This window comes from Mus caroli, chromosome 11 (assembly GCF_900094665.2).
Source record: "Mus caroli chromosome 11, CAROLI_EIJ_v1.1, whole genome shotgun sequence".
Taxonomy (NCBI): Eukaryota; Metazoa; Chordata; class Mammalia; order Rodentia; family Muridae; genus Mus; species Mus caroli.
The window spans coordinates 6,280,387-6,306,844 of NC_034580.1; the positions used below are offsets into that span (position 1 = coordinate 6,280,387).

At 37.8% G+C, this 26,458-nt stretch overlaps 1 protein-coding gene across 1 annotated transcript in view; it reads left to right on the top strand.

Annotated features, from left to right (window-relative positions):
* The window catches only part of Abca13 (ATP binding cassette subfamily A member 13), a 471,059-nt gene that overhangs the window by 395,206 nt on the left and 49,395 nt on the right, over nt 1-26,458 (top strand). The window contains exons 56-58 of the mRNA XM_021177120.1: nt 8,401-8,551; nt 14,830-14,964; nt 21,553-21,656. Of these exons, the coding sequence (XP_021032779.1) occupies nt 8,401-8,551; nt 14,830-14,964; nt 21,553-21,656 (390 nt within the window). The remainder of the gene's footprint in view (nt 1-8,400; nt 8,552-14,829; nt 14,965-21,552; nt 21,657-26,458) is intronic.

A 26,458-nucleotide genomic window follows, 5' to 3' on the forward strand; every position in this document is an offset into this window, starting at 1 on the left:
AACAACATTATGAACTAACCAGTACCCTGGAGCTCTTGACTGTAGCTGCATATGTATCAAAAGATGGCCTAGTCGGCCAACACTGGAAAGAGAGGCCCATTGGAGTTGCAAACTTTATATGCCCCAGTACAGGGGAACGCCAGGGCCAAAAAGTGGGAGTGNGTGGGTAGGGGAGTTGTGGGGAAGGGTATGGGGGACTTTTGGGATAGCATTGGAAATGTAAATGAAGAAAATACCTAATAAAAATATATTAAAAAATTACCCATCTAAAAGGCTTGAGAAAATTCCACCTGTCTTAGACAAGATCACAGGTGGTGTATGTGTGAGTTGTAGCTTAAATGTAGGATATGAATGCATTCCAGCCTTCAGTTATACAATCTTGATCTATATTTAATAGGTAAAGCATCACAAATTACCATATCCTGAGAACACTGCTGCTTCTTTTATAGCTCCAGTTACTTTGGGCTATCTATGAAGACACATATCAACCTTCCTATCAGGCCAGACTCAGTCACCTGATAATAAAATGTGTGGCAAATTTGGAGTTAAACCTGCAGGTAAATGTGGGCCATGGAGGCTAAGCAAGTGTTTGAAAAGCAAGCAAAGTACAAACACTGAAGTTCTGGAAAGCAAATCATGCCAGGTCCACTGAACAGCCTTTTGCTCTCATTAACTATTTGACAGTTAACAGACTGCTGCTAATATAAAGAAAATTAAATACCCGGAGTGAGAAAGCTCTCTGCAAAGACCTCACAGAAGGTTCTTCTGAGTTTTGTATTTAATTTCTAGGATTTTTTGAACTGTTGTGCCATTAATTAAAGAGAAAAAAACACAGTTGAAATGCATCATGATAAAAGCCACTTGAAGTTCATTTTTATGTCAGATCCAACTCTGAAAAATGTCTTGTCTTCCCAAGTAGTGCTGAAGCATAAAGCATACAGAATGTTATGACCTTCTCTATTAGGCTGAGATAACCAAGTGCAAACGTGTGCAAACTATGAAATGGCTGGGGGCATTTCCTAATAGCAGAAGTATGATTGACAGTGATTCTGATTTAAGAAGTGTGTGGTTAGCATCCCTCTGAATTAGATGAAGGGACTTCAATAAATAAATAAGCTCACCTTCTCAGTCAGTTAAGATGATCTCTGGATAGGTCATTAACTCCTGCTTTGCTCAAGCCCCATTATCTTACCACATCCTTTTGTATGCAGATCTGCATAGGGCTATTCCTGTTGTGTCTCCACATGGGCCAGTGTATCACACTACTGAAAAAGCAGTTCTGGTTACCAAGACTTTAACTATAGCTGTTGTCCTCACTAAATCATACTTTCCCCAAAATTCGGATAAGGAAATTCTTAAAGAGATTCAGGTATTTACACTAATGAGGGTCCAGAGAGATAGGTCAGTAGTTTAGACCTCTGGCTACTCTTTCAGTGGGCATGCCTTCCTTTTCCAATGTCCACATGGCAGCTCAAAATATCTATAACTCTATTTTCAGGAGATTTGATGCTCGTTTCTAGTCTCTGTGGACACTGCAGGCACATAGTGCACAGACATACATTTATGCAACATGTTTGTATACATAAAATAAAAATAAATAATATATCAGAAATTAAACAAGTATAAATACAGCTAGGAAAAATTCAGTATGCTTGACTTGACGTGTCATGAGTTTGACTAAAGTACTGGCTCTACTCTAGCACAACAGACTGTGTGGCTTTGCTATATACCAAACTATTTTCAAATGTAGATATTATTTCACAGCAAGTGCTGCATATCTTGTGGCTTAGGGTATAGCTCAGTGGTTAAAAAAAAGTATCTAAAGTTTTGGAGGTGCTGGCTTTTATGTGAAGATTTTAAAAAATAAAACAGAAAAAATATCCAACTGTTGTCCTGTGAAAAAGCTTTATCCAGTTAAGGGCTCTACTAACTGCAAAGGAAATGTGCTAATCTTTACAAACCAGAAGAAGGAGAATGCCCTGCTCTTGGAATAGGGAAAAGCTCTCTGCTTAATTCAATTGTAAAATCACGATTAGAAATAAGTCACCACTGCGCTTGCCAATGAGGAGGCTAACTGTGAAGATGGAAGACAGTAGGCTCATTGTGTGGTTGGCTGGGCTCCTGGAGTACCTGTTCTAAGCTATTTCCATGTTTTAGAGCTCAAATGTATCAAAATACAGATATTGCATACTGGCTATGCTCAAGGCAGAGACAGAAAGTGTCTAGAGTCAGTAACAAATGAGAATATCGACCAAATGTGTTCCATATCACCCAGCTGGCCAGATAATTTACATGAAACTTTGTTCATTGCCTAATAGTGCCTTGCAGCTGAGATGAGCCAGTCAACAGAAGAATATTGTAGAAGAACCTCAAAAAAAAAAAACAAAAACAAAAACAAACTCTTTGACTCTAAAAATTGTAGATATTTTCAAGTTAACACATGGAGATTAGCAGCATCCCCTAAGATATGAACTTTAAAATTAAGCCATATAATTCCTTCATACGATAATTATTAAGTTGAAGGATCTTATGCATTTTCTCACCACTGTATGCCAATATGTCAGTAAAGTGTTCTTGGCAGCTCTGACATTTTCCCCTTTAGACCAAATAAACTCTTTAATCATCATAGATTATTTTTGTTTGTAGGTTTTATTAAAATGAAATTGTACAGCATGCACAAACATTTTATGGGTAGCTTCTTTTCCACAATCCTATGTTAACGAGATGATTAGTACCCATATTATTTCATATCATGGTGATTTTATTTCCTCCATTAGTATTGATTCGTATTGAAATGAACATCACTGCTACAGGCATGGAGAGTCATCTATGGAGTGCCGGTATGAAGGGATACAAATACATCCACAGGACATTTGTATATTTTTCTTTTACTGATGCTGCTATGAGTTATTTAGATAGAATTCACATACTTCAGGGTTTATAATCTTAAGTGTAATGTAGTGGTTATATTCATAAAGCAATGTGATTGTTTTCAATATTTAATCCCAGAGCACTTTAATGACCTTCAAACCATACTGCACCCCTTAGACTTTCTTTTTGCCACTCCCTTTCCTAGCTACTAGCAACCATGAACCTAATTTTGCTTCTATAGATCTGTCTTTCAATATACATGGAACCATATAAATAGAGAAGTTCCTACAAATAGTGTTTTATAATAAACTTTTTTATTTCTAGTTTAGATTTGGTCAAATGCTGTGTTTTGTCTATTTGGATGGTATATGATGTTTGTTTGCTTCTAATGAAGTATGCAAGAATTAATTTTAGTATATTAAACAAACTTTGTATTCATTGGGTTTATCTTCCTTGCGGCTAATATATCCTATTATATATTACATCTATTATATTATATATTATTATATGTCTTTATTAGATATTATATCTAGTACATATCTGAATGTATTACTGGATTTGATTTCCTTCTTATTGTAGGTAAAAAAATTAATTTTTATTAATTTTATTTGCTTATTCACTTTAAATATCAGCCCCCCTCCTCCCAGTACCCTCTCATGTGGATTCTTCTCCCCATTTTCCCCTCCCCTTCTCCTGTGAGAATGGGAAGCCCCTTTCTAGGTATCACTCATCCATTCCCCCTACCATACATACATCAAGTTGCTGCAGGACTAGGTGCACCCTCTTTCACTGAGGAAGTAGGCAACAAATTCAGGAACAACCCCTGCTACTGTTGTTAGGGGTCCCTGATTTCCTTACACACATGGTTTCTGACCTAAAAGGTTCTAAGCACAGTTTTTCATCTCTATGATGGTAGGACAGACATCTACATTAATTATAAACTGTATATTGCATTTTCATCTCTTCCAAGGCTAGTATTATGCAGTAATAATATTTCTACTGTGCTCAAGAGCAGGATAATTTGAATCCTAAAAATGTTTAAGGTAGACCAGTTGGAGTTATAATGTTCATTAATTCATTCACTCATTGACCAATTAAAAATTAGTAATGCTTTTTTTTTCTTTTTTTGTCTTCAGCAGGATCTTGTTACAATAGCTTGGAACTCGATAAATAGCTCAACACGGTTTTGAACTTATGACTGTCTTGCTTTTACTTCTGAAGTTGTAGAATTACATACATATGTAAACACAGCTGGCAGTAACACATTTTTTATTTATAATATTTTCATTTTAAAACCTGATTGTTAGTTGATGAGCATGTGCATTTTATAAGAATTTATACATCTGTAGCTTTAATAAATTGCAGATTTTTCTTTCCCTCTCATGTCTTTGGTTTCATTATCAGGATGTTATGATTCTTTTGAAATTATTTCAAAGTTGTACTTGTCTCTTCTTTGTTTGAAACTGCCTGGGAAGGATTGATGTTAGTCTTCAAACATTTGCTAGAACTCACTACTGAAATTATCTCATTCTGGGTTAAATTGTGGGCAATTTAAAAAGTACTTGTTCAACCTACTTCCCTGTGCATCTGGCAAAGTTTGTTCTCCCTCATTTGAACATATTCAGTGGCTTGTTTACTCTTAGGTACCTGCTCATCTCACATGGATCATCTCTCATTGATCATAAAAACCTTCTCTGCTTCTATATATTAACAGAAATGAATGTTGCAATTTTAATCATGTGAATCTTTTTGTTGTTGTTGTTCTTGGCCAGTGTATCCTAAAGTTTGGAGTTACAGAATTTTTTTTTCCAAAATCCTAAGCTGTGAGTTTGAAAGTTTTCATTACTGTTTTGTCTTTTCTATTTTACCTACTTATTTAGTTTGTGTTTTATTATTCTTCATGATCTAGGTTAATTTTTTTTCCCATTTTCTTGGTGTTTCAGATCAAGATGATTAATATGTTTTTACTGAGCCTTTTAGGTAAAAGGAAATATAATTCTCCCTAGTATTCTTTGAGTTATAGTAAAATATTTGAGGTGGCAAGATGCTTATAAGTGATTGCGTGTCTCAAATGTTGGAATAGAGTAAATAGGCTCCTTGGACTTTCCATTTCACTCGTCCTTTTCACACCAATGAGCTCTAATTCCTTACATAAGTTCCAAAGCCAAGGTTTCATTGTTGCTGATGCCTTTACCACTGTTATTTCCATTAGTATCTACTCATTCCACTTCAATGAGTGCTTTACATTTGGTGAGATTTGGGTACCAGGCTGTTCATTCCTACTTATGTCCACTGTCGCCAGGCAGGAGAGCCTCAGTTACAGATTCTCTTCCTTTTCTCTTGTATGGGCTCTTCAGTCCTTGACTGACTCTGTAGGACCACATCTCCTTTTTATATCTAAGGAATAGTACAGCTCTGCATATCTCTTCAGCCTCTCAGGAACCACTTCTGCACCTTGTCTTCATCTGTTACAAAACCCCTAGCTTCAGTAACATGAGAGCTTTCTTATCACAGTAGACTTTCCTTCTGTATGCCTATCACTGCTAAACTTTACCTGGATATGTCCTGAATTTGAGCCAATTGTCCAGTGTTTCATGGGCCAAGACTTTTCTGAATAGTTTTAGTTAAGGATTTGATTTCTTTTTAATTATAAAATACTTAGAGTCATACACACAAAAAAACAAAGCCCAAGTTGGCCTCAACTCTGATAATGAATTTAAAGTAACATGCTTGCTACTATAGAAAACACATACAAAACAAAATAATATATATGTATATGTATATGTATAATGGCTTTCCAGAGTTAGTAATGAAATATATAAAGATACTTGAAACTTGAATTTTCATTTAACCTTTGCATTTTTGCATAGAAAAAAACAAATATCTCACAGAGAGGCATGATGTAACATGTATTTATTATTTATCAGACTACAAATCCAAGATGACATCCTTCCTTGACAGTCTCATTTTCTATGCAAGAATGAGCAAAGAGTAACCATGGGAGTTATGAAAGCGACTGTGTAGCAATCACAGCATTATTGAACAGTAGAGTAAGAGAAAGGTCCTACTAGACACAGGTCAGGTGAAAATGACCTGCTTCAGACATGGGCTTTCATTGCTCTGTCTTTCCATGGTAGAAGGAAAAACTAGACTATGAGGTCCCAGCCACCAACTCCCAGCCATCCTTTGTAAAGATAATAAACCAGTAGGAATTCTCCAGAGAAAATACAGTAGGAAAGGAAGTGGTAGGAAGAGGGGATAGAAGAGAAAAGAGATGTATTCTGTTGGGAGAATTTTTCTCAGGTGACTGTGGAGCCTTTGCCATTCATAAAGTGGAGACTCAGAATGCTGGCAGTATGGTTCAGTTCAAGTCCTCATACCCAGATCTAGGGAAATGGCTGTTGTCACTCTCACTTGAAAACTCTGCAGTCTAAAGTCCTGAGTGTTCTTAGAACTCTCAAGCCCAGAGGTGGAAGGAAGATGCTGCACCAGCTCTGGGGAGGAAAGAATGAGAGGGAAGAGGAGAGGCGAAGGGAAAGAAAATGAGGAAGAGGGAAGAAAAGAGGAGGGTAAAGAGGGAGGAAAGGAAGGAAGAGAAGGAGAGAGATGGGAGAGACAGGAATGGAGAGAGGGAGGGAGACAAAGGTGGATCTGCCTCCTTCTGCTTTTTGTTTTTGTCCTGTCCTCAAGCAGGTGGGAGGATACTTTCCTGCTCCAAGGGTACCGTCTTGAACCAGACTTTTCTGGAAATGCTCTCACAGATTCACTCAGTAGTAGCACTTTCCAAATGTCTTGATATCTCATTTATTAATTATTATTATTATTAAACTATCTTTTCCATTTTAATATTGGATTTTTACAGTCTTTCTGCCCCCCAACCCTCCCAAATACCCCTCATTGCTCTTTTTCAAATTCATGGCCTCTTTTTTCATTATTCTTAAGCCAGTCAGATCAATTCTTATTAAACATCACTATCACCCATTTTTTGAGATCCCCATGTTTATGATGTAATTCTCCTATCAAAAGTGCCACCTCTTAATACCATTACTTGAAAGATGAGTTTTCAACATATTAATTTTGGGGTTTCACATACATCCAGGAGGGCATGAAGTAAACTTAGGTGTATACTGTTAAGTGAAAGAAGCTATGCTATGCTTGCTCCAAGAACCCTTCAGCCCTGGGACATTCTGACATAGGTAAAGTCATAGAACACAAGAACACCACTGCCCCTGAGGTTTGGCAGGGACAATAGAAGGTGGTTCATTATGGGTGAAATTAGTCTTCATGGTCCTAATATAAATGGTGGACTCCTGATTTGGCCCATTATAAAATAAAACTATAGAACAGAGTATGACCTCTCATAAATGCTGGACTTCATTGTTGGGTCAGTCACAACAAGTTTGTCATGCTGGTGCCTGCTGCTCCCAATGGGAATACTATGACAAGGAGGACCAAAGATATGGAAAATTTTCAAGACCTTTGCATGGTTCAATTAACTTTTTTTCTATATTTCATATTCTCAATACAAGTTTATGTACAATTGTTATAGTTAAATTGAACTATAAAATTTTCAACTGAAATTTTAAGGATTTGTCCATTATTGACAATGGTTTCTTTGTGGGAAGATTTCTATGACAGCCATTTGTTATGCACATATCATGTGCTAAATATGAAACTCAGTGTTTGACACACATATGTTCACACACACACACACACACACACACCCAAACCCATGAATGTGCTGGACTCATGTGTTGCTACTGGGAGGGAGAAGAAACAGTTTTGTACTCTACTATCTTAGGATCCTTGCTAGAACCCCAGAGAACCAAGTCAAACACACACACACACACACACACACACACACANATATATATATATATATATATACCCACACAAGTGTTTCATGAAGCAAAATGATGTCATATATATATATATATATATACATTGCATATATATATATATATGTATATATATATATATGCAATGTATATATATGCACAAACATACACACACACAGATGTGGAGAAAATAAAGACAGAGGGAAGGGGAAGAGAGAGGGTGATCAACTGGCGGGTTGGAAAAATGAAGCTTATATATAGGTTTTATCAAAAGGACAGGGGTTTGGAGTTTTTGGTGGGGAGGTGAGATTTAAAAAGCAGAGAAGGTGTCTAGTAAGGAAATCTATCCTCCTGTGTTTCTCAGTGATTAGAGCAGTCCCTGAAGTGATGTCTTTTCAAGTAGGCATGTTCTTTACAAAGGGGGATGTTTATAATCTCATTATCTGGAAGCTGTGGTGAGATCAGCAGCTTTGCTGGTTTACAGTTCCGTTTAACTTAATAGTTCATGTGCAAAGATATGCATTTTGTAATGGCATTTTCTGATACCTTTCACTTATCTTTGGGTAAAAGTATTTGTGTAAAATTAGTTAGCTATAGGAATGGAGCAATTGTTGAGCCTGCCAGATTTAAGGAACAGTTTGATTATGTATTCATGAATACTTGTTTCAGCATGTTCCTTTTGTATATGCAGAGACATGGTGGATCTGACTTCTGCTGGCAAAGTAGGCATTCTTATTGGCTACTGTCCACAGCAGGATGCCCTGGATGAGCTCCTGACTGGCTGGGAACATCTTCAATACTACTGTAGACTCCGTGGAATTCCAAAGCAGTACATCCCAGAGGTAAGCAGTCTTGGGGTTTTCTGGGGAAAAAAGATCCACTGAGAAATACTGGTCCATCATTTATGGCTCCAAGGCTGTTCTTTCACCCCAGGATAAGAAGTCAATACCACCAGATGGGTTTAGGTGAAATTATTTTCCACCATCAAAATTTACATTCATATTGTATATTTTAAAATGTCAGTGGGGGCATCCTGTGCAAGGAGCTAAGTAAAAAATAGATAATATCCTCTCTTACTTTGTATCTCTAAGCTTTTCTCTTTTTCGTATTAATATGTGCTTTCCAGCTTAAAGATGATGGTCAGGAACAGAAACTGCAAAACTGGAACAGAGTGTTTGTGAAACTTGGGAGTTATTGAAGAACATGTCTCCTTAGGGAGCAGGAAGAAATGTCTCTTCCAAAAGTGTTTTCTGGGTGGCTTCAGGAGAACAAAGGCCAGTGAAAACTGAAAAAACTCTGAGGCCTCCCCATATGTTGTCTGAGAGTGACAGAGAGCAGGTGAAATGGGGAAGTGGGGATTTGCTTCTTCCTGTGGAGAGATCAAAGCACATAGCCTTGACAGACAGCTTAGAGGACATTTCTAATAGGAATGTATCAGAATAGAAAATACTTAAGGTACATTCTACCCTTTGAATGCTTCTTTGTAGTATGTGAAGTGCTTGCTAGATTTCTGGTTCTACAAAAGGAGTAAGGAAAACAGAGGTGGAGCTTATCTCTTCAATCAGAGTCTGTAGGGGTTGGAACGTCTTAGGATTCACAGTAGGCTAGCCTCTGCACTCACTGGTCCACAATAATTTATTCTCTGTGTTGTTTTTGTAATACTGTAGTCTTTGGGTTTTGTCTGTTTGTTTTTATTTCTACTCTATAGAGAAATAAAACCAGAATAGAATCTCTCCCCTTCTTTGTAGGACCCTTGGCCTACCACTCACCTTAATAAAACAGCTAACTGACCACCCGGCAGGAGACCTACTAAGAGTACTCAAACAGCTCTTGGCATGCAACACTAATTGCTGGCTCAGTCTTTAATAGGCATTTTCTCTGTCAGCTCCCTCTTGTTAGTTTTTGATTGAAGAGGTAGATTCTTGGCAAGTGGCTATAAGCTGGCCTCTTTTGTCTGGATGAATGCACCTCTGAAAAGTCTCCCTTAATAAGACATGGCGCTCTCTGTCACCCAGACAATTGCCTTCTGATAGCCCACTGTCTTTCAGTCTGTGTTTTGAACTCCTCCACTGAGAAGTTACTTTAATGCTCAGCAATTAGGGCTAGCTTTATTTCTTTCATGAAGTTGTAGTGGATTATACAGATGGTATTGTTTCTTGCTCATGCAGTGGTTTCTATTAGATCAGCACATCTTATATGTATTCCTAAAGAACATAGTGATTCTCCCAGCCAATTTCTCACTACTGTAAAATGTGTGAGTATTTGGAATACAGAATAAGCACAGGACCCTGAGGTGCTTATTACTCATATTAGTGTTAAATAACATAAAATGATGACCTAGTTAATGTAGTCATGAATCATATCTTAATGTTTTATCTACCATGGATCCCATAATGGTGGGGATACAATTGTCATGAAGAACCTCAATAGCTTGATGACATCACACCCACCTTAAGAACTGCATCACAGCGTATCATTTGTGTAATACTAGTGGTTGTAAAAAGCCTCTGCCATCAGCTATATCAAGATTGGCTGTATATAATGCTCGACTATTGCTGGTTTATATATTTGTTATACTGCAATGTGTTTTTTGCTGTGTAGATTTACTTCTACTTATAAAAAAAATGGGTTATGGTAAGGCCAGATACCCTGGGAATAGCTCCATGAAGCTTGTATTTATCATAGCTCCTGATTTTATTGAGAGGTTCCGTCATGTTCTGTGACTGACATCTACTACCCAGCATTGAAAGAGAGTTCTTTAAGGCTGACAGTGTGATGAAATGTCTGAAGATTTACTTTTCAGAACATATCCTGTCCTTTAGTCATGCATGACTGTCTTTCTGTGTGTCTGTTTTAATACCCTGAACAAAGCAGTTAAGAGGTGTATGCATGGTTTTACAATTGGGGGAACATGAAACCCAGAGTGGTCAGGTAATAGGGACCTGTAGCATAGGCTTTGATTGACACCACCCTGATGGTTGCTACGAGACTAAGACAAAATATCTTTTACCATTGATATCTTGTTATGATTTCTGGAGTTTCTGGTGTATATGATCAAGGAAGCAGAAACTGTATAGGGTGACTATATGGCCACTGTAGCCTGGTGCTTCCCTTATTTACTTTCCACTGTGCTCCAGTAAATTCTGCCCAGTTCAACCCTGGATCCACAAAGACAAAAGAGGCACTTTCCCCTCCTTACACATCTGACACTCAAACTGGTTCTCTTTATCTTGCCCATGGAAGGATAAACAGCCACCTGCGCCCTATGATTCAAGGGCTTGCTGAAAAGCTCTTTCTGCCTCACCTTCACAGCCCTAACTCCTTTTTCTCTCCAGCCTTGTACTGGGTTCTGTCTGTTCTCTAGGGGATGGGATCCACCCATTTCAAGTTTGTTTATCTCTCCTAGCTACAACCTTGCCTTTTCCACTGGCAACCCTCAAATGTTTACTAAGATAAGAAAAGGTTACCCCTTCATTTGACTTGAGTCTAGGTTCTGCATGTTGAGGGCTGATTTCCAGTTTGTTGTTCACACTGTACACTTTAGTGCAGAGGATGCATTTTAAGCTCATAGTTAGCTGACCAGTTTGGTGAAACTTTTAGTATCACATCATCATCAAATGACTCAGGAATGCAGTTATAAGCTGGGATGCCAGAGAAGGTATGTAAGAAAAGTTTCTCAACTTTCCTGAGCTAATATATTCAAACAAAACTAATTGAGGTGAAACCTGGTGAAATCTACATTTTGATTTTCTCCTGGATAGAAGAAGGCCCTTTCCAGGTCCTATCTTTATAAATACCTACTCATTACTCTAGGAATGCTACTGAGTGTTTTTTCAGCATCTTCTCTGTAGACATGACTTGTATCTTAAATTTCTTTTTCCCATTTGCCATGGGTTTTAAAAAGAGCTAAGTTTGAGTGATGGAGAATCGACTAGGAGACCCCTGGCAGAGTGATGGTCACAGGACGGCCTTCCTTTTGGAAATCCTTGGCTCCTTTTCCCTCCTCAATGTCTCATTTTCATTGTGAATTTCACAGAACAGTTTTGATATGGACATCACACCTGCATATGGGCAGTCTTTGGCTCAGGAATCTGATGAGTGTGCATGCTTTTCTGAATAATCTTTTTGTCTACTGGATATTCTCCAAAGTTCTAATGTGTATTGAATGTGTTGTAGCCTGAGCAATGGAAATAATGTGTTCCAGTCTTCAGTTCCAAATGCAGCACAATTTCTAGAGCTTTCAGAGATAACAAAAACAAAAACACAAACAAACAAAAAAACATGCACAAGATCTTGAAGCTTACAACATTTTGTGATTGTGGGACAGTAACAGTGACATTTTGTGGCTTATGATGTTTTGGAGTCTAGGTAGCATTTGTGAGCCTTGATTTCTAGGACATTACATTTGACATTATTTTGTTAGGGGTACCGATTGCAGAAAAGATGGTGACAAGATGTTTCTCATTAGATCATTTTCAGTTATTTTCTGAAAGTGACATTCACAGAGCATTAGATCAGACATTTGTTCCTGCACATTCTGGGATCTTCTCAATCATTTGTAGTCTGCGCTATTTAACCTTTTGTGAAATTAGGAAAATATGACAACCATTTTCTGGTTTCATAAAAATAACCAACAGCATTTGGCAAATTTATTAAGAATGTATTTATTCTGAGGCGCATTGCCATAAAGTCAGCGCTTTTCATCATTATTTTGCTTTGTTTCTCCCCTTTATTAGCTTTTTTTCATTCCTCCTCTGAATAAAATGCATTTTATTGCAATAAACATTCATAATGCAAATGTTTTGAACATTTTCAAAACTCTGAAATGATAACTCGAATTTTCACTTTCCCTATTTCTATTTGTTTCTGTGAGTCTTACAGCTCTTTGCGTTTTGGTTTTCAAAAGGCATGAAATATCTGTGTAACCACAGTGCTGCTCACTGAAGCAAAGACTTCCTCTCCTAGGGAGCCTACTTCCTCCCTTCATCTTGCATATGAACATCACCAGGGACATTGCTTCCACTTCTGGTTTGTGATTCTGAGGACATCATGGGCTCTTTCTAATCCCTGCAGCACAGCCTTTCTGTCTTGGAGTCTTTGCTGCAGCACCCCAATTAGCTATTCACATTTGTCTGCTAATCCTGGATAAAATATTTTGAAGTTTTTATTTGCTCAGAAAGGCTTTTATTCAATTTATTTTAATTGGCATAATTGGGCTGAATGAATACAGGAAAAAAAGAGATGTTTCCTGTGAGGCAGGCTGGAGAAAAGTGCTTGGATGTTTTCATTGAGAACAAAGGATTAACCTTGAGATGACATTTTCTACTCAAATTTTAGTTTCTGTGTGCCTTTGTTTAACTCCACTCACACTGTTTGACCATGGACATTACTTGTGTCTTCTAGCTCAATTTCTAAATTACCTGGAAGCCACACAATGCAGAATGAATAATTTAGGATAAAGATGTGATCCAAGATGCTTTGAAGTTTGTAACACATCATAGTCATCCAATTCTATCCTTAAGTTTTATATGTTGGTAAAACAAAAGTATGTACGTTAGCCTAACACTGTTTTATTTAGTGCCTTAAAATACATACTTATCAACTGTCACAATCATATGAAATTTCTCCTTCTAAACTTGAACTTATATATGTTTTTCACTAGTTTGGTTATGCAATCATATCTGAAAAACAGACCTGTATTTATATCTGCATTAATACCTCGATTAATGTAGACTTTTATCTACACAAGAATTATATCAAAAGGTGTGTGTGTGTGTGTGTGTGTGCATGTGTGGGTGTGTATATATGTGTGTGTGTATATATATATATATACACACCCATATATGCACACATATACACATATATATATACACATGTATGTATATATACACACATATGTATATACACATATATACATACACACACATATATATGTATATATATACACACACATATATATACCCATATATATATATATATATATATATATATACCCACATATATATATATATATATATATATATATACCCACATATATATATATATATANACATATATATACCCATATATATATATATATATATACCCACATATATATATACACACACATACACACATACACACATATAAATATAAATATATATATATATATATATATATACATATACACATATATACACATATGCACATATGCACATATACACATATACATATATACACACATATATACATATATACATACACACACACACACACATATATATTGCACAGAGAGTTTGAAACAAACAATCTAAGAAAATGCCTAACTTGGGTCCCATATAAGAGACACATCTTGAAATAGATTAGAAATGATTTAGGGCAAATTATCCCAGGGAATACCAACCTAAGTGTAGTCTTAGACTCAGCTGATGTGCATTAGGGAGAACTGAGATTTACATTGAAATTTAAGGGTAAGTGTGTTGTCAGGGTGTGTGTTATGATACAGATTGAGATGGTGGAGAGAAGACCTGCTGTGATCCTGAGGGTGAGGGTTTCACTGCTAAGCCTAGTGGCCAAGGATGTGTATAAATTCTGGTCAAGGAAGTCTCATCCTTATGAAGTGATCAGGTAGTTCCCAACAGCTGTGAAGAGCTAGTCTCACCTTTCCCCAACCTGAATACTATGTATACTGAATTCTGAATAGGTAGATGGTATCGATGGCCTACCATGATAAAAGGGATATTTTTTAGGTGTGTTTATACAGACAATTCCCTCTAGTGCCAGTTTCCTTGAGGTTTTGCTACCTCATTTTGTTTCTTTTCTATCCAGTTCCTTCTCGGCCTTCCTTTGGGTCCCCTTTATTCTACTCACCAGAATGTGGATATTGATCTAGACTTAACATTGATTCAGAGTCCTCATATTTCCATTCCCGCGCATCCTAAGTGTCTGCTGACATGCGACCCTCTTCTCTCTGTTCTCTCTCCATTGCTCCCTTTCTATAAAGTGAAACAGGGTGAGGAAGGCCTCTGGTCCTCTGGGTGAGAGGAATACAAGCATGGTAGAAAGAAGCAGGAGTCAGAGGACAATCCAACTCATGTAGGCATCATGGAGAAAGGTTCATGGACAAGCTTCTCTCTTCCAGGTTGCTGCAGACCTGGTGAGGCGCTTGCACCTTGAATCTCATGTGGACAAACCTGTAGCCACTTACAGTGGGGGCACCAGACGGAAGCTCTCCACAGCCCTGGCCCTGGTGGGAAAGCCTGATATTCTTTTATTGGTGAGTAGTTGGAATACCCAGTTGTGTTGATGCCTTAAACATGTGATAGAAATTATTTCAACTTTTAGAACTTCACCAGGAACTTCAGGACTTGAGACATTGATCACTGACTCTATAGAGTTATAGACTATTCTGCCCTAAGTAAATATTCTCCAACATATTGTAAGACACTGGTGTCATTTTACAAAAATAAGACATTTTTCTTTTGGTAGATTCACATAAATATGTTGACATTAAATGAAAATTAAAATATCAGTGTTCACCTTTTATCCAAACATACATACGTGTTTTTTTTAACATTTATTTATTGTTTTAGTTTTATTTATTTATTTATTTATTTATTTTTGAGATTATAATAAAATTAAAACATTTCTGCTTCCTCTTTCCTCCATCCAAAGCTTCCCATATATCCTCCCTTCTTTCTTTCAAATTCATAGTCCTTTTTAATTAATTATTATTGAGCATATATATGTATACATATATACTTTAAAATATAACTTGATCAGTCTGTGTAATGCTACTCATATGTATATTTTCAGGGCTGAACTTTTGGTATTGGATAATTAATCACTGCGCTTTTTTGATTATTCTTTTCAAGACGATTATTTCTTCTCAAGAGTTGCTTTGAAACCTTATGTATGGGTCTATATTTACTGTAGCTGTACTGACATACACCTATGGTAAATCATAAGGTTAGGCATTAGAGTTTTCTGTGTTTAATTTGCCATCTCTCCAAATCCATGTGCTAACAGCATCTTTCATAGCTCTTAGTGATATGAGAGGTAGTAGAATTTCTAAGACAGTGGGTCTCGATATTTTTAATGCTGTGACCTTTCAATATAGTTCCTCATGTTGTGGTAACCCCATCACAAATTCTCTTGTTGCTACTTTATAACTGAAATTTTGCTAGTAAATGAATAACAATATAAATATTTGATATGCAGGTAATATCTGATATGAAACCTCCAAAGAAGTCATCATCCACATCTTGAGAACCACTGCTCTAAGAGGTTTTATAGGAAGGTCATTACGTCATTGTAGGAGTGTTCTGAGTAGGTAGGAAGACTCTTGTTTCAGTTCCTGGCCAAGAAGGAAAAAGTATTGCTCAATTGCACATCCTTGCTCTGATATACTGACTTGTCTTGATGTAGAACCTAAAGCAACAGGGCCAGTCCTGGTTTGAACCTCTAAAATAAAGCCAGATGAAGCGGTCTTTCTTTATATGAGTGATTCTCTCAGGTAGTGAGTATGGTGATGGAAAGCTGTCCATCCATCCATCCATGCAACATGGATACAGAGGAAGGCTGAGAGAGTTCTAGCACGTGACAGAGGAGGTGCATGGCCTTGATAACAGGCAGCCTGTCTTCTGTCTGAGAAAAACCAATTCAGGTTACTGTAGCTAGGGAGAGGAGATTTTCTATTAATAAGCAAAGCTAATTGCTGTGCAATTAAAAATTGGTTTAACTGTGCACAATCCCGTTTAAACAAGTGAAAAATCTTGTTCCTGTGCTATTGATAGGATTCTAATCACCACAGTCCATCCAAAGTTTCACCATTTTTAGGAGCTATCTTTTTAAATTATTGCTCACACATGAAAATAGCATTTCCCTGGGGAAGTTAATGAAGACTCAGGAGATATATGTTGAAAAAATGATTTTATCATCTACTAGTTGCACTTAGAAACTGCTTGCTTTTAGTTTGCTATTAAAAGGACCGATAGCAATGCTCTTTGTTATAATCGATATATACATATACAGTATATATGTATATACTTTCCCCATTCTGCTATGATGCTGTCCTGTCAAGAAGAGGTAGACTGGGTTGAGTTTAGAGGTTCCCTGGCCTTCATCCTCACTTCTGACTGGATGCTCTTATACTCATCTAGGCATGGTATGTTTCCTTGTTCGATTGAAGGTGCCTCTACTCTGGAGCCATTTCCTTGTCTTATTATATACCCACATGTTTCTTCTTTCACATATTCTTATTCCCATTTACTGTGAGAGCCCAGGATTCCAGCAGAGTGGCCAAGTGATCAGGTTTAGATGAGGTACTACACTTCCTCAGGGTGTTCTTGACATTTGATCTATTATGTCTTTGTCTCAAAGTAGTACTCTTCTTTGTGTCTGTCTTATGGAGATGTTGAAAGCAGTAAGTTAAATAATCCTTATTAAGTATGTCACCCGGTGTCTGGTGAGTTGCTGTGATAATTCAAGTCACCTGATTAAACCAATGTCATGATATTCTCTACAGAGACAAGAAGGACAAGAACCAGGAAAGTTTTGAATCACCCGTTCAACCTCCTGCCTGAGCAATACCAGACCCGACTTTTCTGTTTTCCTACTTTTTATTCAGTACACATATGTCACTAGATTTGCAGAAAAGACCAAGTGTTTGTTTTCCTGTTCAGTCTTCCTCACCCATTTACCTTCGGCTTTCTTCTTTGGGGGAAGTTGATGACCAGAAGCTCTTAAGAGATATATGCTTAATGCTCCCTCACTGCAAAGAGCAGAGACATGCATCACACAGCTGGGCAAGATTGCTCTTAAAAGTGGTTCAGATAACAAGTACTTGGGAGTTTATTGAAGAGGAAAGCTTCAGGTTCCAAGAAACTTCAATTTATTTGCTATTCTTCAATAAATGATGTCCCTTCTACTGTCATAGATCTTTCTGGTGGAGGCCATTCTGAAAGTTTATGGAAGCAGAGGTTTCATTTTAAAATCATCATGCTTTGCTTTCTTTACCAGATCGCCAAGAGAAACCAAACTGGTGTGAAAATGTGTCTCTTTCCTGCTGCTTTATTGAAGTGTCATTGTCTCAGACACACACACACACACACACACACACACACACAATCAAATACACAAGCACCCTGAGCCCTTTTGTATTGCTTGTATGTATTTTTTAGGGCTGATTACTTGGGATTGTGTAACTTATCAGGAAGTTTGATTCTCCCTTTCTCAACAACCTTGATTGCTGTAACTCTCCATGTCAATATTGGATCTTATAGACTCTTTCCCTTCCATATTGATATCTAGAGTGCTGAGGTCCTTATATATAAGCAATCACTCTGTTAACATTTCATGGGTGCAACTTACCTGTATTTCTAAAAGACGCTATATGACAGCAGGAGAGCAGATCATTTTACCTTATAATCTTTTTTTCCCCTCTAATGTGATTTTCCTAATGTATAGGTTGAATGTATCAACTGAGATAGCTATCTCCTGGTCACTAATGTCTCCATCTGGTGGGAAAATAAGCTTTTTTCTTTCTTTTATTTTTGTCAAAAGATAAGAGTTATCTGTGAATGCAAGGATAAATGTAGTGAGAATTTTTTTTTCTTTAAAAAGCACAAAAATATTATGGGAATGTTTTTGTTTTAATCCCAGGTGTGAGAATATGGGGCTGCTTTATAGGAAGTGACTATGATTTGTCTTATGCTCTAACAGGGGCATGAATTTACCAGATGCAGATAGTTTGAGAGTATGTGATGTTTGGGGGACTTTTCAGGAGATATATAAATGCTAGCTGTAAGAGAAGGGGCTGTTTGGCCAGTTGGTGGTTGGATGATGTTGGTTGTAGTTTGTCAAGTAGTCATATGCAAAGAGATGATAAGAAATTAGATATTCTGATGGTGAAGATCAAACTATCCTGTTTTCATCTATCCTTTGTTCTCTCTCATGTAATGTTAGGGGGTTGAAAGGAAAGAAAAAGAAATAGAAAAGGGTGGAAGAGAGAATACACAAAGTAGCCAAAAGTTTGGTTGTAGATAAATATGTAGAATACAATGAAAAATTATATTGGTATAAGAAAATGGCAGTAGCATGCTCTCTTTTAGGGGCTCCGTTGTTTCTAGCTATGAATCACTGGATAGGTTTGCAATAGCAGGCCTGAATAAATACCTTAAGTATAATTAGACAGATAACAGTGCCACCATTGTGTCAGTTGGGCTATCTGATCTGGCTATTCATTAATGACATCCTAAGCTTTAAGTCCTAAGTCTTATCTGGGTAAGACTGCTGACTACATTTTTTCTTGCTGACTTACATAGCACCATCTGATACTGAGTGCTAGTCTTCAGGGAGGAGACTTGCATCTTGCTTCCTCCAAGTCCTGCCCAACATTTTTGCAATTTTTTTGGCAATAGAATCTTATTTTAAGTTCTAGGAAGCAAGCAAGAAAGTTTCCCATTGCCTGACCCTGATGCTTTGTTAGATTGTTCATGGCTCTTAGGATAGCATATCACCCCTTGTGTCATATCCATTAAAAAGGGGAGTATAAGCATAAAATAATATTTCATCTGTCTTTTTTCAAACATCTTTAGCATTTCTTCTCCTCCTTCCTTTCGTTTCATACTGTAATCCCCACTTCATGTCCTGCTACCTGCTGTATATTTTTTATTGCAGTGATCTTTACCACCCTTTAGTTAAATCAATTTTTTTCCGATTTTTTATTAGGTATTTACTTCATTTACATTTTTGTAAATTGGCCATCTTTTGCTACATATGCAGCTAGAGATACGAGCTCTGGGGGTACTGGTTAGTTCATATTATTGTTCCACCTATAGGATTACTGACCCCTTCAGCTCCTTGGATACTTTCTCTAGCTCTTCTATTGGGGGCCCTGTGTTCCATCCAATAGCTTACTGTGAGCATCCACTTCTGTGTTTGCTAGGTATGGGCATAGCCTCACAAGAGACAGCTATATCAGGGTCCTTTCAGGAAAATCTTGCTGGTGTATGCGTTTGGTGGCTGATTATGGGATGTACCCCTGGGTGGGGCAGTCTCTAGATGGTCCATCCTTTCTTCTCAGCTCCAAACTGTCTCTGTAACTCCTTCCATGGGTATTTTGTTCCCAATTCTAAGAAGGGGCGAAGTTTTCACACTTTGGTCTTCGTTCTTTTTGAGTTTCATGTGTTTTGTAAATTGTATCTTGGATATTCTAAGTTTCTGGGCTAATATCCACTTATCAGTGAGTGCAAATCATGTGAGTTCTTTTGTGATTGGGTTACCTCACTCAGGATGATATCCTCCAGATCCATCCATTTGCCATACTTTCCCTTAATATCCCTGCTGTATTTTTTATGTACATTGCTTCAAAGCACCTGTGTCTTATATGCCTCCTCGAGAGCCTCTCACCTTGGATCCATGCATTTGATGTTGGGTACTTCCACACACTGACTGATGTGAATATAGATTCAGTAGTTGTGTTAGTGTATGCCTATATTCCACCATTCTCATCTCATTGCCTTTGGCTGTGTACACATGAGTGGACCTGCTGGCTGCCATGCTTATGTGGTTGCTCCCTCCATCATCAATCTGTTTTGACTCCCCTAAATGCTTATGTGGTTGCTCCCTCCATCATCAATCTGTTTTGACTCCCCTAATTTACCTTTGCTCCAACAATGCCTAAGAACAGTCGTTTTCCCCCAGGAGTGCTTTTTCATTGCTCGCCTATCTTTTCCCCTTTCTACTATGAGTAGATAATTTTAAATAGCCTCTGTTTATGACTCTCTCATTGGCTGAATCCAGACTGCAGTAAATACTCTGTTACTCTTATCATTTTTCTTTTTGATTTTCCTGCTTCAGAATTACCATCAGTTCCTTGTACCTCATTTTCATCTCCTTCCCAACCTCTGTTCATGTGTTTTTTTTTTATTATTATTTTATGATTCTCCTGACTTTCCTAGTTGTAATTACTTTATCTTACTGAGTTTTCTGAAGATAATAATCTCCCGTCTTCTTACCCATGTCACCATTTTTTGTTACACCGAAGTTGTTACTGGAAATTTACTGTGTGCATCTGGTGGCATCATAACTGCATGGACTCTCACCTTACTATCTCAGATCTGAAGCAGGCATCTCACAGGACTGTCTTAATAACTACTTTTTGGAGGGAAACCTTCACCAGTCAGTCAGGTGAATGATTCTGGGGACATTCTATATGTGCACATACAATCTTGGTTCTTCCTGTCAGGTGTATGCAAGTTTTTAGGGTGATATGTTTTTTCTCAGCCCATAGAAGTCGGGCCTGGCTAAGAGCTCTCTGGTTCTTTTCTTGGGGCAATTCCCCATATATTCATTCCTGTGTATTCTTATTGTACAAAGACATGATGGCTGTTTGCGAAGGTTTCTCTGTTGGTTCTCTGTAGCCTTATCCTCAGGCACATACCAAGGCAAAGAGCAACTGAGGTTTACAGAGTATCTGACCCTTACATACTGTTTAAAGGGGTTTAATGGAGGCTCTATAGCATGGAGAGTCTGGTCTAGTCTTTGCTACTTCTAGCCTCACCAAAAGTTTCCCAGAGCCCAAGACCTCAATGATTAAGGTACAATAGAAGGACTGTAACTAGTTGGAATAATTAAGACCTCTTGTGTGGCCTTTTGCAGAAGTGGAGGATCCAGAAACTCATATGAATCACTTCCCTTCCTTCTTTATTGTGAAGGAGGGAAGGGAAGTCAATGCAGAGTTCCCTGTTAGGATCGCAATGAGGGTTACCTCCCAGCCAGGGTCTATTCTCATGGGACAGAAGATGTCCATTTCTGTCTGTATTTACCAAATGACCAACACTGTGTGTTTTCTTCCTCTTAGGATGAACCAAGCTCTGGGATGGACCCCTGCTCTAAGCGGTACCTCTGGCAAACAATAACACAAGAGGTTCGGGATGGCTGTGCTGCAGTGCTAACCTCTCACAGGTGAACTGTCCCTTCTGATTGCTAATTTCTGAACAAGCTTTTGTAGCAATGAGGTCACCCAGAGAATGGAAGGGAAGAACCTTCAGTAGTCTTCAGTCCCAACAGCCCTTTGAGAGATGGAGACAGAGAGGTTATACCAGGTAGCCAACCTCTATACAGGAACAGAGTTAGAACTGGAGACTTTCCATGATCTGTGTCCATAGATCCACTCTAGCTGTGATTGCTTAGCTGAGGGCTGTTCTTAAGAATGTCCAACTCCTTTTTACCCAGGGTCACCCTGTTTTCACTGTAAGTCATCTGAAATGCATGCTGGATTACTGGATCATATTATAGAATTAATTTTATAATTGAAATTCTCCACTAGGGTTCCCCTCTTAGATTAATGAAACACTTATGTGCCATACAGCAATACAAATGTAGATTTCATGTAACCATTACATGGAGAGTGATAGCATTTGGATAATGACAACCCTGAAGATGAAATGAAAAAGATATTATAAATTTAGGCTTGATTTACTTCTATGTATAAGTAAAATATGCCATGAATAAGGTGTCAAGAACTGTTAAGATCTAAAATTTGACTTTTATGGGCATTTCATATTCATAGGATTATATGACATGTACAGATTTGTATCTGATCACTTTCATTTATAGAGTACATAATGTTTACCTACATTACAGGAGATTACAGGATCTTTTTTTAATTTTTTTCAATTTTTTATTAGATATTTTCTTCATTTTCATCTCAAATGCTATCCTAAGAGTCTTCTATACCCTACCCCCACCCTGCTCCCCTACCCACTCACTCCCACTTCTTGGCCCTGGCGTTCCCCTGTACTGGAGCATATAAAGTTTACAAGACCAAGGGGCCTCTCTTCCCAATGATGGCCGACTAGGCCATCTTCTGCTAGTATGTTCCTTTCTTATCCTTGCTGAATAGTGCATGATTAAACATGATTAATACTTTTAGAAATAGGACTGGCACTATAGTTCAGTGGGTAAAAGCATTAGCTGGGGAAGTCTGAAGATCCAAGTTTGATTCCCCAAAGCCAGAGTTGAAGGAGAAAAACTCCTAAAAGCTGTCTGCAGACCTCCATATACATACATGTACCCATAGTCACACACAGACAAGAAGGAGAACGCACACACAAATATAATAAATAAAATAAACAAATGTAAAGAGATTAACTCTGCACCTACACCCATAACATGTGGACACATTTATCAACACTTGTCTAGAGTGGGACATTTGCTATAGTAAGTAAACCCTCATAGACACACAATATCATCATCTGAATCCATGCTTATAGTACCTTTCTTCTTGGTTTTGGGCATCCCACGGCTTTGGAAAAATATTCAGTCTCCAAATCCACCCTAGCATACTACATCGCTTGGAAAGTTCTCCACGTCCCCTGTTCATGCTTCCTTTGCCTGGCCTCTGGCAAGCAGACATTTTACTGCTTGTATAGTTGTACCTTTTCCAGAAGTCACACATCTGGAATTCCATACAAGACTTTCAAGGCTGGCTTGTTTCCTGATTTCCCTCACGTTTTCTCCTGCTTTGCAAGCCCATTGCCTTTCAACAGCAAGCAATATTCTATTGTCTGGCTGTGTTGCAGTTTATTTATCTGCTCACGTACTGACAGATGCTTTGATTACTGACAAGTTTGGGTAATTACGGGTAAAGCTGTTATAAACATCCATGTGTAGGTTTTTATGTGGATGTTTTTCAGACCTTTTGAGTAAATGCCAAGTAGCTTGATTGTTGGACTGTGCAGTGAGCTGATGTTTGACTTTAGAAGAATCTCCTTTTTTCTTTGGTGGTAATAAAATTGAACATAGAGCCTCACACATACTAGGCAAGTGTTTTAGTGAACTATATCCCCCATCTCTCATTTACCTGTTCTTTTAAGGCAAGTCATCAAAGTTGTTAAGGCTGACCTTCAATTTTCTTTCTAATTCAGGGTGGACTTATATTGTGTGTATTTCTCCTGTCTTAGCTGCCCAAGAAAATTGTATTTCTCCTGTCTTAGCCTCCCAAGTCACTGGGATTATAGACCTTTACTACAAGGCTCATAGCATCTGTTCTTTCTTGTTTGTTTGTTTGTCTGTTTGTTTTGTGAAGTTGTATTTATACTATAATATTTAGTTTGAAAAGGCTATACATAGTGAATATTGTTAGATTCTGTGTTCAGGTCTCCCTTTGGATATATACTTTAAAAATATTTTTTCTCAGTCTGTGTCTATCACTGAAAATATAAATAAAGTTTTTAATTAATTCTAACTGCTCTATGTTTTTAAGCTTTGTACTTCAAAATTATAGCTAAGAACATTTTGCCCTGAATACATGACAATGTTTGTTCTAAGACAGGTTAATACTGTTAGGTTTTAATAATCTTTGATATATTTAAAGCTATTTTATATATAGTATATGGGAAGAGTATCAACTTACTTTTATGCATTTGGATAGTCAATTGTTCTAAAACTGCTTTTGTGGGGAAATTACTAATTTCCCATTGCATTATTGGAGGTTTATTGTTAATATTCTCCTCTTCCTCACTGGGATATGCTCCTGCACACAATACATAGCACTGTCTCAATTCCAGGCCTTTCAGGGAGGCTCTACCAACAAGCTGGGTCTCTTCACCAGCTTCTTTCTTCCCCTACTGCAGTTTTGTTTCACTCAAAATGTTTCTCAGTCTCCTCTGTGATTGGCTCCTGATACATGGTTTCTTTAGAAATGTTCTTTAATTTTCAATATTTTTAGAAATTTTCCTAGTTTCTTCCTTTGCTCCTTTTGAATTAAACTAGGTTAAGCTTGACAAAGAGTTCTTTGTGATTCCTATCACTGAAAATTTACTAGAAGGATGTGGATTAACTATAACATGGAATGATAAAGGTAGTATAGTTTATTATCCCTGTCACCTTTTTATTGAAGAATGGACACATTAGATAACATTGTATCTATAAATACTGAAAATAATTTTGTAATATTTGTCTGTTTTGTTTCATTTCTTCCCCTGAAATTTATTCCAAGACTGGATGGTTTCTATTGATGTGCAAATCCTCTGATTCTTCCTTCTCCCTTCTTGAAACTGTGTGTAGGTTTCTGGTGAGTTCTTCAGTTCTCCTGGCCTTCCTTCTCTGTCCCTAAGTGGCCTGTTGATGAATCTGGGCAGGGAGATAGTGGTCCATAAGTTGCAGGTACAGATTATTATCTTCTCACTGTGCAGTGGCTTTTTGGCATTGTCCTCACAGAGTTAAGTATCTAAGTATCTTTGGTCTATTCCTGGAGTTCTGAAATGTCTGTTTTCTTAAATATGTCCTGTTTTGTAGCTGGTTTTGGAGATAATTATTCAATTATTTCCCCACTCAGATGTACCACACATGAGTTTTTGTTATTCTTTTTCTCTTCCAAATGGAAAATTTTGCTGAAACAAATACATTTGACAGTTACTTGACTTTATAGTAATGAGTATATGCTCATTCTTGCTCCAGATGTTCACATTGCTCTGGAGTTTTAGCAACTGCCCACTGATGCACAGACTCTGTTCACATCTGTTGCTGGCACCAGGCTTGGGGCTTAAAGTCCATGATGAAAAATCTTTATATTTCTCATAATATATATATATATATATAATTACTATGAGCTATTCTCTCAAAAATCATAAATCATTGCAATATCTCTCTTTCCTTCTATTCATTTGCTTTCACGTCAATATTATAATTTGCATATATGCAGATTGATTTCTCCCTATTCATAAACTATAAAGACATGAATGACTCAATGTGAATGAAGACAAGGGAGTCTTGTATGATTCTGTGTTTTTTTTTTTAATCAATCATTTTGCTTGTTTACATTTCAAATGATATCTCCCTTCCTAGTTACCACTCTACAACCCTCCATCCTATCCTTCCTCTACCCTTAGCCTAGTCTATGAGGGTGCTCCTCCACCCACTCACTCACTCCCACCTCACAACTCTAGAATCCTTCTATGCTGGTGCATCAAGCCTCCATAGGACCAAGGGCCTCCCCTCCCATTGATGTCATTAAAAGGCCATCCCCTGCTACATATGTATCTGGAGTTCTACCTCCCTCCATGCATGCTCTTCTGTTGGTGGTTTAGTCACTGGGATCTCTGAGTGGTTCAGTTAGTTCTTTGTGTGGGGTTGTAATCCCCTTTAGCTCCTTCAGTCCTTCCAGTAACTCTTCCATTGGGGTCTCTGGGCTTAGTCAGATGGTTGGCTGTGAGTATGCTCATTTATATTGGTCAGGTGCTGGTAGAACCTCTCAGGGAACAGCCATACCAGGCTCCTATCAGCAAGCACTTCTTGGCATCAGCAATAGTGTTAGGACTTGGTGTCTGAGACGGATGGATCCCTAAGTCGGGCAGTCTCTAGATGGTCTTTTCTTCAGTTTCTGCTCCACTTTTTGTCCCTGTCTTCCTTTGCACAGGAACATTTCTGGGTTAATCATTTTGAGGTGAGTGGTGGCCCCATCCCTCAACTCAGACCTCTACTTATTTACTGGAGGTGGTCTCAACAGGTTCTATCTTCTCTTTGTTGGGTATTTCGGCTAAAGTCATTGCTGTTGAGTCCTAGGAGCTTCCCCAGCATCTGGGACTTTTTAGTGGCTACCCCCAGTTCCCTATAACCCACTGCTACATATTTCTGTTGACAGAGGGTCAGGAAATCAATTCTGTGATTTTTCTTTTCTTTTCTTTTCTTCTCTTCTCTTCTCTTCTCTTCTCTTCTCTTCTCTTCTCTTCTCTTCTCTTCTCTTCTCTTCTCTTCTCTTCTCT